This window comes from Neocloeon triangulifer, unplaced genomic scaffold, assembly GCF_031216515.1.
Source record: "Neocloeon triangulifer isolate White Clay Creek 2 clone unplaced genomic scaffold, ASM3121651v1 ptg000014l, whole genome shotgun sequence".
Taxonomy (NCBI): Eukaryota; Metazoa; Arthropoda; class Insecta; order Ephemeroptera; family Baetidae; genus Neocloeon; species Neocloeon triangulifer.
In genome coordinates this window covers 5,052,804-5,070,236 of record NW_026775556.1, presented here as the reverse complement: position 1 = coordinate 5,070,236, position 17,433 = coordinate 5,052,804, and the positions used below count along the sequence as shown (strand labels likewise).

At 42.4% G+C, this 17,433-nt stretch overlaps 1 protein-coding gene across 1 annotated transcript; it reads left to right on the top strand.

Moving 5' to 3' along the window:
• The first annotated feature begins 11 nt into the window (after window positions 1-11).
• LOC132201830 (bromodomain-containing protein 4) lies at window positions 12-17,360 on the top strand. Its single transcript, XM_059628331.1, has 8 exons — window positions 12-345; window positions 3,584-6,016; window positions 7,150-7,426; window positions 11,779-12,519; window positions 13,964-15,063; window positions 15,122-15,284; window positions 15,339-15,507; window positions 15,610-17,360. Exons 2-8 carry the CDS (start codon window positions 3,701-3,703, stop codon window positions 15,806-15,808), a joined length of 4,965 nt encoding a protein of 1,654 aa, XP_059484314.1. The 5' UTR covers window positions 12-345; window positions 3,584-3,700; the 3' UTR covers window positions 15,809-17,360.
• Window positions 17,361-17,433: the final 73 nt, after the last annotated feature.

Below are 17,433 nucleotides of genomic sequence, written 5' to 3'. Positions count from 1 at the left end.
ATTGCAAGGAGTCGTGCATTTACGCAACACTTTAGTTCCGTAAGCTGACAATGAGCTGCACTAGTGTGATCAAAATGGGTGCGCCATTACAGTTGTTCCTCGAGGGATGAGTAATGTTTTCAACACCGAGTGCATCGGCGAATATAATGTGAACATTAGGCCTGCCCTGGCAGCGCTGTTTGGCTCAAGTTGGACTTAACCCTTCAGCGCTCCCCGCAGAGGTGCCGTTCAACACCAGATCAGCCCAAATTGGGCCGCACGTTCGCGCCAACCGCACTCGGCCACTGCAACCCAATTCGGAACGAGTTCGGTGCACGAAGCGAGATCGTCCCGCGCAGCGGCCAGGTGAGCGGCGGCCCCCGCGGCCCACGGCCTCTACTGGCCTCCCCAAACCCCCTGTTGGTTGAATCTTAGCCTTTTTCGCCACGTCCGAGTCACGAAACGTGTTTGCACAGTCATGCAGAACGACGAAAAGAGGCGCGAGTTCGTTCACTCCTCGCTATAATCAGCAAGGGTTATTCGCACCGCCAAATTCGCACGCCGAAAACGCGTCGCGGAATACATTAGCGTGTGCATCATACATGGGCACCGAATTTAAATTATTACTGCACTCTGCTGGCGCGTGTGTGTTCGTCGGAGATGCATTTTATTGTGACAGCGATTGTGTAAATATTTATCCTCGAGTATATGTATAAAGAGAGGGGCGTAATGTACAGCTTACATAAATAATAATACGGCATTAGCCAATTGCGATAATTTATTCAATTTATTTTTCTCCTCTACCTTCGCCAGGGTCAGTTACGTGTGTAGTTCCGTTACATAAAAACCGCTTGCAATTTTTTTCTTGATGAGAGACAAGCAGGATTTTATTGCCGTTTTTGAGCCAAATCCACAAGTGTTGGTCGGCGATTTTTTTTTGCGGAATTGAATTCACGAGGCGCCCCCAGTGGTGCTGTTTTTTTTTGTTTTATTTTTTATTTCGAATGCACTCTTTGTGTGCAGTGAAGGATCGATCTGTTTTTGCAGCTGGTCGACGAGCGACGGTGATTTGAAAGATAGTGGCGGAGGCAATTATTTATTTCGACATTGATTTTCAATTTGCTCGTATTTTTACGGCTGCCGATTAGCATTTTCCCGTCTTTGAGCTGTCCGACGAATCGTGTTGATTGTGATATATCCGGTTTCAATATTTGCTCCATAATTTTTTCATTGATTTCAACTCCGTTATGCTCCAAGTTTTAACACGACCATAACACGGTTAAAAAAATGTACTTTGGGTTTTATTTTGAACACGTGCATTTGTTTAAGAAAAAATTGCACTGAAAAAAATCCCTTTTGAATTTCTATCAAAGTGTGAATTTTTAAAGCAAGAATGAATAAAACTAACTTTAACCATTTCGTCTGTTTGACAGATTAAGATTTTGTCTCAATTCGCAAATTATGATAACTTGATTCAATATCGGAATTATTATTATTGTTGTTGTTTTTAATTTTTCATAAAATTATTAATATATTCTCTATAAAATGTGGAGAAAATGAAAGCACCTTGTATTTTACGATGAAGTTTTATTATAATCATTGCAAAATTAGATTCTCAAAAAATGATTTAATTTATTGATATTGACAATTGAGCGCAGATCTTGATGGTCAAATTACATATTTTTAACTTTTTTTAACATAAATAAATTGAAATTATCAACAACACTTTGTTAGTCCGGTTCCAATTAAAAAAAAAAAACCTAAAAGCTACTAAACTTCGCTAAAATTTGCATGAAACAATCTGATTTTTAAATGGTTCATCGTGATCCAGCTGAGATATGTGGAAAGTGGGCAGTTTGCGATGCGAAATTGTAATCACATTGTCGCGTGTTACGCCAACAAAAGCTTGTTTGTTCTTTCATCTGTTATTAAATATCCAATCTCTTCCGCTTTGGAATATGATCACTGAAAAAATTCTTCATTATTGAAAAAAAATCAATATTCGTATGAAACACTTCTGGATTTCGCAAAACTAGTTTATTTTAAAATTATCACTTTGCTTAAAATAGAAATCACGGACGAGTAAAAAGAAGCATCAATTTTATTTATTCCCTCATCACAAGCAAGTCAATTTCAGCTTGTTTGATAATGAAATTGCTCATGTAACGTTTTCCTTGTCAGTTTTGGCTCCGATCAGATGCATTTGCTGTATCCTAGCAACCTTGCAAAATGATCGATAGACCGTATGCAAAAATAAATGCGCTAAAATAATCCGCTGGCAAGGCGAGGGTCGCTCATTATTTTTAAACTACAAGTGACGAAGGAATTCGCTCGTGCTTGCAAATAAATCAACCAAAACTAAGAAAGTCATGAGGATTTAGTTTTTTTCTAGGAAAAGAAAGATAAAAAATAGCAACTGAAGTTGTTTTTCTTCCCTAAGTAAAAAAAGTGATTAGAATTTAATTGCTCTTTTGTTCTTTTATTTAAATTTGTACTATGTTACTAGAGTCAAAGTAGCTATTGGAAAACTGATCCATCCTACGTAATCAGAAATTGAGACACAAAAGCGCTTCAAACACCTATTTATCCTTTAAGCGACGGAAACAAGCTCTATTTCATTTATCCCTCATGGCGGCTTGTCAGTTTGTTATTTTTGGCTGTTCAATTACAGTGACAGGTAAACCACATTCCACAGCTTTTCTGAGCGTTTCATTCTTATTTAAGTAAACAAATTTATGAATGAGTTTCTGGCCCAACTTTTCCGCATTCAGACTTTTACTGGTTAATAATAATATTTTTAGACGTTTTTTCTCATTTCTTCATATATCATGCCATTTAAGAGTTAAATTTTTGTGGATTCATACTTAAATTATTGGACCCACGTTTGCGAATTAATAAGCTAAAATCAATAACCCTGGACAAATAGGCTTTTTCCCAAACACGGCAAACTGTTGCTTTGTTTGCATTCACCCACACATTTTTACACGTGCTCGTTTGAACAATTTAAATATTGATTATGCCAGTAGCTTACAATGGGCGGTTAGTGACGTACTAGAACAACAATTTCTCCAAACAGACGTGATAGTTACACCAAGGCGATAGATTATGTGTTTCGTTATTAAAGTGAAACTATTTAGAACCTTATTTCAAGCTTCAAGACGCAAAATAAGGACAGGATTAGCAACTGAAAATAGATCATCTGTGCCGTTAAATTTGTTTGCAGTTAATTAATTAATCAGTTTTTAAAATCATAAAGTTTTTAGTTATAGTTATTTGAAAATTCACGTTCTTTGAATGGAGAATAAACAAAAGAATTAATGCACAGTATGTTGGAAACGCCAAAATGTTTTTCTCATCCGCATGATCTCCGTCTGATACGTGTCTTGGAGTATAATGAACGCTATTTTTATTATAGGCAAATTAAATTGTTGGGTTGAGATGACAAAACAGGTCCCTCACTTGTGGCAAAAAAAGGTGAACATTCGCCAATTTTCATAAATTTTATGTCCCCACTTATGTTTTATTGCAAAGTAATTACTATTTATATGCATATTTCTTGCTTATTTGAAATTTTAATTCAATGTGTGTATTCTTTTGTTGAAAGGTTTGCTGAGCTGAGCTCCTCCAAATCTGGCAGCACCGCCTTTGACCAAGTGTCTGCAAAATGCACAGCAGACCCCACCAGTGATACGACGCGATCGGCGACACCAGCGCAATAGTGATGCGCTCAAAGACAGTAAGGTCTTCCCGCGTACCACCTCCCAAAAATTCCCAGAGCCCCCTTGTGATACTCAGTAATAAAAAGAAGCCTGCGGCCGCCAAGCCAAATGCGACGCACAAAACCCGGGCGCAGCCCAAGTTGGGCCGCAGCCAGGCGCCCTCAGGAGAGAAGCCCAAGGGCAAGCTGAAGAAGATGGACGTGGCAAAGAGCCTGGACAAAAAAGCGGCACCGGACGCCCTTGAGAAGAAATCAAACATGGAGCCGTCCAACCCGCAGCCGCCGGCCAAGCAGCAGCCCAAGGGCAAGACGACTAAGACCGCGCCCCCTCCGAAGACCACCCCGAAAAAAGTGCCCAAGCCTCGTAAGGGGACGGCGCCGCCTGCCAAGAAACTTCCCTCAAAGAATGTGAGGGCGCCCAAGGCCACGCCCCCGGCAGCGCGAGGGCCCAAGAAGAAGGAGCCGAAGACGCCGGCCAAAAAGGAGCCAAAGCCATCAGGTGTTGACGAGCCGTTGTTGCTCAAGGACGGCAGAGTTCGCAAGAGGGCGCCGTACAAAAAACGGGTCAAGCCGGAGCCGGCAAGCGTTGAGCTTTCTGATTCGGCAATTGCGAAAATCCTCTCCAAAACCAAAGAACCAAGAGGGACCAAAGATAAAAAAGTACCCCAGATTAAAGAAGAGAAGAAACCAAAGGCGGCGGCAAAGGTGGTCAAGGCTGACGAGAGCAAAAAAGCAACAGTCGCCGCCGCCAAGGCAAAAGAGGTCGAGGAGAAAAAACTCAAGTCGCTGGCCAAACTGCTGAGTTGCTCGGCGGCCGTGGTCAAGGAGGCGAAAAAGGAGCCCGAAGTGAAGAAAGTGGAGCCGGTGTTGAAGGAAGCGAAGAAGCAGCCCGTGAGCAAGGCGATGAACCCACCCAAGAAGAGGGCCATGGCACCCTTGAAGAAGCGGCTTGTGGCGCGAGCGGCCATCGACGAGGCGGCCCTGATCGCGCAGGCGGCCGCCCTGCCCGAGAAGAAGGAGACCAAGAAAGCAGCAGGTACCAAAGTCACAGTCAAAGCGCCGCCGCTGCCGGCCAAGAAGGGCGGCAAGAAGTCAGACGTTTCCTCGTCGAGTCCTAGTTCGCCAGAAGCACCAAAGGGGAAGAAGCGGGAAAGCAAGCAAGCCAAATCGATCGCGCAGAAGATGCTGCCACCAAAGAAGAGGAACCTGCACGCCCTGCAGGTCACCAAGCCCAAGGCGAAGAAGGCGGCCGGGCGGCGCGAGTCCTCCAGTTCCTCGGAGGACGAGAAGCCGCTGGACGTCTTCCGCTTCTGGGGCGAGCCCAAGAAGCACAGGGTGGCCAGCTTGAACGCCCTGGCCAAAGTGCACTGCATGTACGAGAACGAGGCGTCGCGACCTGTGGAGAACCACCAGGTGGCCACCACCACCACCAGCACCACGCGCAGCAGCGTCTCGAGGACCACCAAGTCTAGTCAGTGGTACGACAGCTCAACCGAGAGCAGCACCAGTGGCTCCGAGTCCAACTCGGGCGCCCTCGTGCCCTACCGGCGAGGAGCCAAGCCGGCCAAGAAGACCAAAAAGAAGCAGAGCAAACGGGTGGAGCCCGAAGAGGAGGACGAGGAGTCGTCGCCCGCACCTTCGCCACCACCCAAGCAGACTAAGCGGAAGAAGAAGAAGTCTGACATGCTTATGGACCTGAAGGACATGGTGGTGCGCAAGAGGATGGCCAGTCTGAACGCGTCGGCCATGTTGGCGGCCAGTTATTCCTTCGAGAAGCGCAGTCCAAACAAGAACTGCACCACCACGGTGGAGGTTGTCGAAGTCAAACAGCAGACGTCGACCTCCATTGATAAAAAGGAGGACGGCGACACCGTGTCAACTTCATCCATCAACATGGTGCGCGTACGCAAAAACAAGATCCTGGCCAAGAAGAAAGCCAAGGAGGCCAAGAGCAGGGCGGACAAGAAGCGCAAGATGAAGGACGAGAGCACGACTGACGATGCGTCTGCCGATGACCCTGACGACGACATTCCACTCTCCAATGTGATCAAGCTGCGCAACCCAAAAAAGGTAGCACTCATCGTCAACGACACTGACGTCACCATCACCGGCGTCTACGTCAACTCGCGCACCACCGAGGGCTACTGCATTTCCGGGATGGAGTATCGCATTTCGTCGACGCAGACCAAGTCGACCACGGTGGTGCAGCCACCCTCGCAAGTTGCCGCCGCCAGTCCAGGCTCAGAGTATGTGGCTCAGCAGCACCACCATCTGCACCACCACCACCACCATCACAACCCTGCCGCAACTTCGGAGCCGGTGAGATCCTTGAAATTCTCGTTTTACTCACAATTTTTTTATACACTTTACAGATTCGTTTAATCGTTTGGTTATGGGGCAAGTAGACACATGTTTTTCTGGTGTTTTTTTATGCTAAATTCAGATAATTGTTTTTAAGCTGATGATTTAATTCTTTTCTTCTATACTTTTTTTTACCCCAAAATCATATTTGAATCATTTTCAGTTTCAAGCTTAAAAGTATCCATTTTACTAATTTAAGGGCTTAAAGTATTGCAAACGTTTAAAATCATTTCAATACCATGCAAACACAAATGAAATAGTGGCAGGTAGACATGTTTCTGGTGTTGTTTTTAATCTAATTTATATGTGTATGTTTATTATTATTATTATTATTGATTCTTCTCAGTCGATACAAAAAAATTTGAGATTTGAAAAAGAGAAGAAAGGGTTTACAACTAGCAGATGTCTGCTTTAACTTATACTGTTTTTAATAAATACTGAGATTTTGAAGAAAATATTAACATCTCCAAAGTAAATTAAGATATTTGTTTTTAATCTGATGATTATTTCCCTTCTTCTATACTATTTGAGAAATTCTCTGGTTACTTAACTGTTAATTTCGTTTGGTAGCTTAAAAGTAGCCATTTTAATTATTTTAGGGCTTAAATTTTGCAAACATAATTTCATTTGAATAACATGCAAACACAATTGAAATTTGAATTGATGAATCAATAAAAATCACGTTAAGAGCTCGTTAACGTGAAAGCCATTCTGTTAAATTAATGAGCCATAAAACTTACTTAGCACTACCCTATTTATCTTGTTTGTAGACAACATACTTGTTAAATTTAAATTGTCTCTGCTTGTTCATCAATCAAACGAAACGAGCGACCCCAATTAATTAATTAAACAGTCACAGATCAATTTTCAGGGGCAATAATTAATGCATTCACCGCACCAGAAGTAAGATAACTGTTTTTGATAATCGCTCGCCGCCGCTGTCCGGACGATAACGCTCTCTGCGACAATGAGAGAGCGCTCGGCCCGAGCAGTGGCGACGACGGCGGCCACCCGCCCGCCTGCCAATCGAACACTGATCGGCGCTATTTGAGTTTGGCAAACTAAATCGAGTGCTGATTTTGCCCCGACAGGGTGTTTACCACGCAGCGGGAGGCGAACGTGAGCCGGCCACCGTGTTTCTGAAGCCGGCGCCGCCGCAGAGCTACACGCCGCTCGGTGCACTGTCGAGCATGCAGCCGCCCGCCTCACTGCAGCAGGGGCCGCCTCCGCATCACCCCCCGGGGCCGCCGCCGCCGATGGGTGTGCACCACCAGCCTCCGCTTGGAAGCAGCGGCAGTGCGTTTTCGGCGCCCATTTCTTCCTGCACCGGTCCTCCGCCGACTCATGACCAGCCTCACTATCTTCAAGGTAAACCATTTTATACAAATACACGCCGCCCCTTTTTCTTCACATTTCAGCACAACGAGCGGCCGCCGAGTGCCAAACTGAAAACTAGTTCTTGCCGTTGTCCGACAATTGAGCATTTGGGATAGGATTTGTAGTCGTTTGCATGTGTTCGTTACACATAAGAATTTATATTTTTTATGGAATCCGAAATTCAGATTTACTGTCTGGATGAAGGTTATTTTATAAATTCTCTTAATTCTAAAAATAAATCTAAAAAATTCAATTAAACATGAAATACAAAATTAATTGATTTACAAAATTTATTACATCTGTCCTTTTTTCATTTTAAAATTGTTCAGTTGCCGTTTGTAAATTAATCGAGGTCTTCTTAACTTTGCCAATAAGTAAATCGACTGCAAATCCTGTCCCACCTGATCAGAATACACGTTTGGCACCATTATTTTAACTTGACCTGTTTTCCGCAATCTGCCACCGTGACCGTTTATCATTTGATTCAGAATCGCTCTCTAAAAAGTATCTTTCAATTGATCTCAAAAATTTTATGTTCCGCGCAAAATTTGCTAATTTTGACCGAATTCAAAACTCGGATTGGCTGGCCGTCTTTCTGCGTCTCGCTGGCCTGCCGATCGAGCTGCACAAGTTGCAGAGAAACTTTCAATATATAGTATGTAGCATAGTAACTACTCCCACCATCGCTGAGCTGCCTGCTGGTGCCCCTCTTGTGCTAGTTTGACGTAGTCGTTATAGCGGGACTTTGTCGTCATTAATGTTGGAGATCGGCGGCGAACGCAGTGCCCTCGGTGCGCCGATGATGTTCTTGTCGGCACCAGTGCGGCCCATTTCGCGCGGGTGGTGCGTCGAAAAGTGTCAAAAGTCGTCCGAACGAAGGGAGCTCAGCTGATCGCGGGGCCCCTCAGTAGAGTGCAGCGTGACGTCCGTAAATCGCCCAGCCAGCCTCGCAGCCGAGTTTACCGTACACAATCATGCATCCATATTTCCATTCGGATTCGACGTAGCAAACCTGCCGTGAGAGCGAGATTGATCCTCTTGGGGATTTTTGACATTCGGCCAGAAAACACGCGCTGATAAAAGAAGGCGCGCGCGCCTCGTGCGTAGTTAGTTAGTTAGTGTGGGAAAATGCGCCGTTTTCGCTGAATTATTTTGGTGCCAAGCAACTTTGTCCGCGTGATGCTGCGGGACAATCGGCGCTAGCCAAAAGCACCAAAATGTCATCGAGTTTCAAGCAGAGTTTGCGGGACATGATGGTGACTGCGATGTTTTTCAGTGGTGAGTACATTTCAATCTGTATGAGCGCGTGTTTGCTCAATCGTGGCGACCACATGTTGTGGTTTATCACTCGGAAAATTCAGCGAGGAGATTTTGCAACGTCGGCGCTCGCGCGAGTCGTGCCCCAGCGTTTGTATAATTGATCAGGACCTCGAGTAATTTTTAATGCCGCAAAGAAAGCCGGAGCATATGCATGACCTGAATAACTCTCCTACATCACACTCCGCCACATTTTAGCGGCTATTCTGTCTGAAAGCGCGATCCGAATTAATAACCGCTCTCGCTCGCTTACACACTCTCATACACGCGCTCGCTCGTTACCTGATTGTGAGTGCCAAACTCCAACTCGATTAATTTTAAAACAACTCAACAAACCTCTAGCCAGAGCCAGTTTTTGAATAAGGAGCTGAAAAGTTTATAATTTAGACGCACTCAACAGATTTTGAACTATTCTTAATTCTGAAACGCAATTGCGACAGGTGAATTGAAAACTGTAAAAATTGAATTAATATTTTATTAATATTGTATAGAATTAATAAGTGGCAATCTTTCCGATTTCATGTATTTGGATTTTCAACAAGTTCTAGGGGAAAAAATATAAAGAATTAAACTGAGAAAGTTTCTTTGGAAATGTAAAAAAGTATCCAAACTTCATCTCAAATAAACGGAGCTTGCCGGAAACATTTTGAAACGTATTAAATAAAAAATAGCTATGTTAAATTATGTTAACAATGATAGTAAAATAATGAACAAAATAAACAGTTTCAAACTATCACACTGTTAAATAAATGCGGGTAATGTGGTGAAAATTATGACCTTTTTATTTCCACAGTACTTTGCCATTAGTGTAAGGACTAAAATTTGTATTAACTTTCCATTTTGAAAATTAATATATAACTTTTATTAATTAATCCCTGAATAAAAATGGCATTTTTAAACAACTCGACTTTATAAATTCGATTCAAATTAAATTTTATCGAACAAGGTGTGAACCACTCTCTAAATCTCGTTTCTGACAGGGTGTAATAATATTGAATTAAATTAACGGCTAATGTGCGTTGTAAAACAAGAGTGGCTGCTCGGAAGGCACTTCTTGCTTGCATCGCAGCGGCCGCAAGTGGCATGAATTCGTTTGTATACTTGCTGGCAGCCAACGTGCAGCAGCGCTACTTAAAATTCAGCAGCGTGTAATTTCATACGAGTGCGTTGTGTACGCCAGCAGCAGAAGGTCAACTCTTTTATTTTGAAATCACTTGGCGTGCATTTGTTTGATGCAACGCACCTCTCTGGGAAATAATATTATTGTTTATGTGTACGAGAGGCTGGAAATTGGAAGATCAAATATGTGTGTGTGAGCGCGCAATATACACTTGTTGCTCGGTGCGTGTGCCCGCCTTGGCCACCGGGAGACACCCAAACAAACAGCGGGATTTGTTTTACGGCTCATAAAGCAAACGGCGTGCGAATTAATTTTTCACTCGCTCTCGTTTTGGTCCAGCCGGCGCGGTATATAAAAATTTAAATCTCGTCCGTCTGTGCGCCGGGCGTTTCATCTCTGCCACTTTGCAACGCGGGTTAGGTTTTTTAACCTTTCAAATGTGCTCCACATAAAAAGTGAGAGAAGGGAATATTTTGATCTGCTTTTATTGATAATTTTAAATTCGAGTTAACATAACTTAAAGGGTTTCCTGGTCAGTTTTTTTCCAACCGTTGTTCACGGAAAACAACACTGGGGGTAGGTATTGATTTTGCTTCTAAATCAACGTCATTCAAAAAATGCCAACTGTGTATTTACGCAAAATGGAACTTTCTACCCTGCCTCTACATTAACGTTTTCCATTATTTTGTTTTATTTCCCCTGCAGTTGAAAGGTATCAATTTGTTTTCTGGTTCAAGTTCTCCCAAATCATAATGTTGAAAAAGAAAAGAAAAATGGTTCTGCTTTTTCTAGTTTGTGCTGGCTTTCATAAGTTTCATAAGATAATGCTTTCATTCAACGTTGTATTAAATATTTCTTTTCAAAATACTATAAAAACAATACTAATGTTTACCAATTTATTTAGCGTTGCCAATTTACAAGTTGAATTTCTAAAAATTCGCGATCAATAGCAAGGAATGTACTAATTTGTTGCCAATTAACAACGAGGCACGATTCCACTCTCTGATACAGAAACCAACACTCTAGAATGGAATAAAGCAGTGATCCGGAAAGCTCTTTGCGCGCATCTATGCTTTTTTTTAAACTGAGAAGCAGTCTGACCTTGTCGGAAACTACGAACGAATGCTTTTTCCAAGCGAGCGACCTTTTTCAGTTTTTTTATCGAATAAAAAATAGCATAAATAGTATAGTTTTCGCCTCTAGCGTTGGAGCAATAAAATGGCACCAGGAATTTGTGCTGCTGCTTTTGTTTGCAAAACACGCACACGCAGAGACACGGAATCGAATGAAAGAAAAAAATAGATCGAATAATGCATACTGCGAGGAGTGTTTCTAATTGGCTCAAGGTTATTAAAGTGGATTATGGATGAAAAAAAACATTGAAATAAAGAGGCAGATTGCTAACTTGCTAAAATGTAAAAAAAAATAGGAACTGGTTTTCAACATCAGATTAATCGGAATTATTGATTACTAGTCGAACTTAAATCTCCCTTTTTAAAAGAGTTTACAAAATGGCTTATTAGGCTTTCATCACAACTTAATTTTGTGACACGAGTATTTTAATGGTGCATTGCTTCCACGTGTATCAGCCATATTAATGTAAGAAAAAAAACTCTAGTAGAGCTAATTTACAATGCTAAATTTTAAGAAATTTATAGAAACCTGTTATATATTATAGCATATTGTTTTATAAACATATCGTCTCTATCATCTCTCCGATGGTCTTAGCCCTCGTCAATTGTTACTTCGATTACCACTCAAGCAGGACTTGAAACCTCGGTCCATTGATAAAATTGTATTGTAATTTAATATTATGATAATAATTATTTATTTTTCTTCCAAAACACATTTACCAATCCTCAACTGTTTGCATCCACTCTACTAACCGCTGCTCCTGGTGTTGCAGGTTACTACCAACCGGCAGGACCACTGATCCACGCCGGGGCAGAGATGTGCTGCGCGCCGCCTAAGATCGTGCCGAACCACTCGGCCGCCCCCAACTCTGCCGTCAGCCCGCTGCTGATCGCCACCTCGTCCGCCGCCACTTCCTCTGCGGCCGCCGCCGAAGTGACGTCGACGTCGTCGACCCTTCCGTCGCGCATCGTCTCGTCGCAGGTGTCGCCCTTCTCCACCTACCAGCCGCAGTACGCGCCGCACTACATCGCGCACTACTCGGCGCCGCCTCAGTACGCCAGTCCCCAGTACTACCATCCGCAGGCCAACCACCAGTTGGTGGCAGCCTCGCACCACCTGGCGCCGCCCCACCACGAAATCTGCGCTTACCCCCCGTGCTACGGTCCTCCGCCGCACTACAAGTACCAGCCGCAAACGTACCACCCCCGGTACGCACCCCCCGCGCAGCACTTCTTCCCACACGCCTCAGGGACCATCTACTCGGCGCCCCCGACCGCCTCCACCTCCAACCAGAGCATGCACCTCCAGTCTATGCCCTCGACGAGTGGGGCCAAACTGCAGGCGCCCTCCACCTCGGCCACCCCCACCACCATCTACCATCCCCCGCCACCGCCTGTTATTACGCAGCATCCGCCGGAGCCGCCACATTACCATTTCTACACAGGGTACAGCCCCGGAGGACCAGTGGGGCCTTGTTTGCCCCATCCGGCCACCAGAGGAGTAGCTTATTTGGGTAAGTCCCATAGCTTCAATTTCTTTATTCATAATAATTTTAATTGTTTCCTGGAAATGTCTTGCAAACTGCGCCATACGTGTTCATATATACATTCAAATTTTAACGCGCGGGAAAACTACTACGTACATTGTCAGAAAGTACCACTCTTTAATTAAAAACATTTTAAAATAATACCGAAGTTATGGCAAATATAATTATTAAAAAATTGATCTGTAACAACTTAACTATTTATGACGCCTTTATTTAAGAGTGGTTATAAATTGTATTATATATTGTGCTGATACACTTTTAATAAGAAATACATCTTCTATCCAACGTCATAATATTACAAAAGATCAATAAAAATTAATAAATTCATTCATTCCCACACAATATCCTTCAAAGTCTGTGTTGCTGAGGAGTGGCGATCGATTGTCATTCTATTTATGCACTCGCAATGGCAGCAGCTGCACTGCGATTGCACCACAATATTGAAGTCTTACAATTCGCCAAGTCCAACTTGCTCGGGATGATGAATTTTTAGCCAGAGTGAGTCAGAGTCACTCGCTGTATTATCTAGTCTGCCCCTGTAGTATATACTGCCGCAATATTGTGCAAACGCAGGCCAATCGGCAGTGAATGTCGCTCGTCCCACAAGGAAAACGAGGAAAACGCTTCTCTCGCCGTAAGCTGATTGCCGTCACTACTTCCAGTGCTCACAGGCTATTCACTGAACACTTGTTTATCTGCGCTCGTTTGCGTTGCAGCTTCTTTACGACTATTTTATACCATTTTTACTCCCGATGCTTTCCACTTGGAGAGGTGAACATAACTAATTGCACTCCTCAGCAACAGTATCGATTTATTAGGCTTATTTATTTAGTGTCGTTTGCCCAATCCGTTTTACTTTTCCACGTTATTTTGTAATAATCTACATTTTGGAATGAATTTATTGTTAACTATAGTTGATTTAAAATTTAAGGTATTCACTTGATGTATTTCATTTCAAATCTTAACATCAGCCCTTCAATAACTGTGAAAATAGCAAAGTATTGTAAAAAAAAATATAATTCTCGTTGAAGACTCAACAGCTTTTGTCCTTGAGAGGTCATTATTATTGCTCATTAAAATAGATTTTAAAGTTTGAAGGCTTCACGTTTTTCAAACGCAAATTAAGAAAGTTAAAACCTTTCACAATGTATATTCAAATATTTAAGCCCCTCATTATTATTTTATTTGTATTCATTTTCATGATTGTGAAATGGGAATTTAAATAGAAACAGGAAAAGCCGACTCCGATCGCTTCATGCGTCATCACAATCGTTACATTATGGCCTAAAAATAGTTGAAGAGTCGTTAAAATTAAATAATGAAAATCGTGTTAAATATTTAAATTTCAAGATTGAATGAAGTGTAATTTTATTCAATTCTGTTTAAAATGTGCATTTTTTTCTGTTCGCAGATTCCACCTACCAAACCACCTGTCCATGTCCAATGCAGTCCTGTCCAAAAAACGTCCATACTGGGCCCCTTACTGGTGACAGTAAGGGGCCGGGACCTCAGGAGTCCCTCTTTGTATTGCCGACAGTGGCCGCCGCGGCGCTGCCAGGGGAAGCCCTGGCTCCGGGCCATCCCCCGAGTCCAGCACGGGGGAGCTCCGGAGGCCCGGCCGCCGCTCACGGTCCGTCACCCTCAGTGGAGGAGGAGCAGATCACACCCCCTGCGTGGGTGGCAGCTGAACCAACGCCGCCGCCCTCGGACGACTCGTCGGCACCCCGAGGAAGCTACTTTTACGACCAGGTGGACAACAACACCACCGACGTCAATCAAAACTACAACTGCAAAAGGAAGCACACCTCGAGCTCGACCATCACAAGCACCCCTCTGGCTAGCAAGAGGTCAAAGTTGATGGAAAACAACAACTTGAATTTGAATGAGCCTCTGCTCATTACCACCACCATGTTGGCGGATGCAAATAAAGTTGGCCAGTTTGACAATTTGTCGGCAAAGTTGCACTCGAAGGGCGGCACCCCTCAAATGGGGATTTTGCCTCTGACCCCGCCAACCTCGTCAGACACCTCGCCTTCCATTAGCAGCACTGGCTCGTCGAGCAAAACCAAGCATAGTAAGCAGCCTGCAGAAAAGGCAAAGAAGGTGCAAAGACAGTTGAACACACTGAGTCCGAGTGAGAAGGACAGCCCGACCAAACTGGAGTTTGAAATGTTGAGCAGATCTCTCGATTCATCTGAAATCGAAAACACTGGGACAAAGTTTAAAAACTCCTGTCTTGTCAACGGTTCTCCTATTTTGGAGCAAAGTGATCCACCTGAGGAAGAGAAAATGGAAAAGCTCGAGGTTTCGAAGAAGGTTCGAAAGCGGTCGGGTCAAAATGTGGCGCCGAAGAAGTCTAAAAAGGCAACGTTGGCAGCTGAGAAGGAGGCTGAGGAGTTGGCCCACAATGATTTGATGACGAAGGTTAGCTTGAGAAAGTCATTTGCACCGAAGTGGTCCAATGGCTGGTCTTGGGAAGGAGAGCCATATCAAGCAAAAGTCTTCCTGAGGGTAAGTTCGGAATTTAATTTAAAAAAAATATATATATTTATTTTCAATTTTATCCCAGAGTGATGATCCGCCTGTGCTTCGGTACTGCTACCCAGCAATGAGGCATGAAGAGGGTGACATAATCATGCCCCGAGACTGCATTTTGTTGAAGTCTGGCACCAGGAAGGGTGACCTGCCTTATGTAGCAAAAGTTACTGCTCTCTGGGAGAATCCTGAAGATGGTAGCATTTAAAAAAAATAAAAGTTTAGTGTGCCTGAAACTTAATTTTTATCAGGTGAAATGATGTTGAGCCTTCTCTGGTTTTACCGCCCTGAGCATACCGAGCAGGGACGCCTTCCAAATCACATGGCTGATGAAATTTTTGCCTCAAAACACAAGGACAGCAGCAGTGTGGCCTGCATTGAGGACAAGTGCTATGTTCTCACCTTTAATGAATACTGCAGGTAATTTCAAAATCATGATTAAAAAATATTAAAAATTGAGATGAGAAAATTTAATGTTTTTTGAATTTGTCCTGAAATTATATTATTCATGTTTTTTTTTAGATATCGAGCAAAAGCCAAGCAAATAGAAGTTGGTGTCTCGTCCAGAACTTCGATCGTTCCCCAGCAGTCGCAGGATGATGTTTCTGCTCAACGACGGATCCGCCAACCAGCCTGTCTGGCAGCACCTGAACTGGTCTTCTTCTGCCGGCGTGTCTACGATTTCCGCTGCAAACGGATGCTGAAAAATCCCGGGGCCTAGACCACCATGTTATCAGAAAGTGCAAAGGCTGTGCAGTTTTAGAGAAAACATTTCTAATATCACTGATGATTTCCTGTCTAATTCTGGACCGAACTCAACTTCAAGTAGAAGTGTTGCCATGTCTTTTTCTACTCACTAACTGCACTGTTGCTACTTTTTTCAACTTCCTACCTTTTTTATATTTTATTTTGTTTCTTATTTATTGGACAAATGTACAGCAGTTAGTTAGTGATTCCTACTGCACTTCATTATTTTTATGTTAATTATTTTGCAGAGCAGTGCAAAATGCAACTTCCGTAGAAAATGCACCTTTACAATCAAAAATTATTTCAATCCAGTTGATATACTAGTGTAAAGTTGATTTTGTTGTTATGTCCTTTGTCATCGACGCAAATTATCCATCTGTTGCATTCACATGGATGGTGCCATTGGGCATGTAGAGCCAGGGAACTAAATTGTTAATTAATCAACTATTCTAAAGCAAAAATTATGCTTGCGAGTTGTGTGTTCCAGGCACCATTTTTTATATTTCTGTGTTTGCCCCTGTGAAGCGCACTTATTCATTGGATAGTGTAGATTTAGTTGTTAATCTTTTTTATCATGCAAACATAAGGTTTGCAGTTTCGTAAACTGAAGAAGTCTTAGCTAATGTGGATCAGAAGGGCTCACAGAGTCCTTCCAAAAGCAATTAGTCTTTTAAATTTTAAATTTTTGTTTCACGTTTTCTAACAAGACCGATATTTAGTGATTTTTATCGTTACTGAGAGGTGTGCCGAATTAAATTTTCTGCTACTGCTGAATTCCATCTTGATACAAGAAAACAACTGTATATTCTTCTACTACTGTATGTTATTACGATAGAGAGTATTGCAAATGAATGTTCGTTTTATGTACAATGAACAGGGTTCAAAACCCCTTTTACTATTTAACTGTGCAAAAATCAATACTTTGTGCAGACGTCATGTCTTTTGAAAAAAACGAGTAAAAAGAAATAGATTCTGTCTCCATGACACTCGCGTTGGTCCTTTACCTGATATGAGAGCACATCATTTACACAAACACACAAAACCCAGCCTTAATGTGACGAGAGGGAGAGTTATAGCGGAGGACGATTAGGAAAATTAATACAGTTTTTATCCAATTAATGAAAATTTAAAAAATGGTGTGCATTTTAACCTGATGTTCATTTGCCTGCATTTTAATGGAGAGATATGTATGAACCACACTCGTGATCAGTGTCTTGATATAAAACAATTATAATAAAAATAATTGCATATATAACGGTTGAATATATTAGTTGAGTAACTGCTGATCAAGATAGGTCTCATTCCGAAACAAGCCAAACACACGCGCATAATACAAAATATTAGGAATCAATGGTCATTATTCATTTTTGTGGAATATCTTGGAAGAAGAGTGTTTGAATGTAATGTTGTATACAATTACTAATCACCAATTAAAGAAAAAAAAATATTGCTAATATAGTGAATAACTTCTGACTTAAACACACAAAAATTATTTGGTAAATGCAGAAAGAATATTAACTGAAAAATGTGTATCGAGGAAGCATATTTATGTGTATGTAAATATTATTTATGCCTTCATATAATGTCATAGTCGCAGTA

Excerpts from the sequence above, each read along its gene's own strand:
- LOC132201830 (XM_059628331.1), top strand. The coding sequence starts at position 3,701 with ATGCGCTCAAAGACAGTAAGGTCTTCCCGCGTACCACCTCCCAAAAAT. Across the intron at positions 12,520-13,963 it reads CAGAGGAGTAGCTTATTTGG|ATTCCACCTACCAAACCACC; the intron begins GTAAGTCCCATA and ends TTCTGTTCGCAG. Across the intron at positions 15,508-15,609 it reads ACCTTTAATGAATACTGCAG|ATATCGAGCAAAAGCCAAGC; the intron begins GTAATTTCAAAA and ends GTTTTTTTTTAG.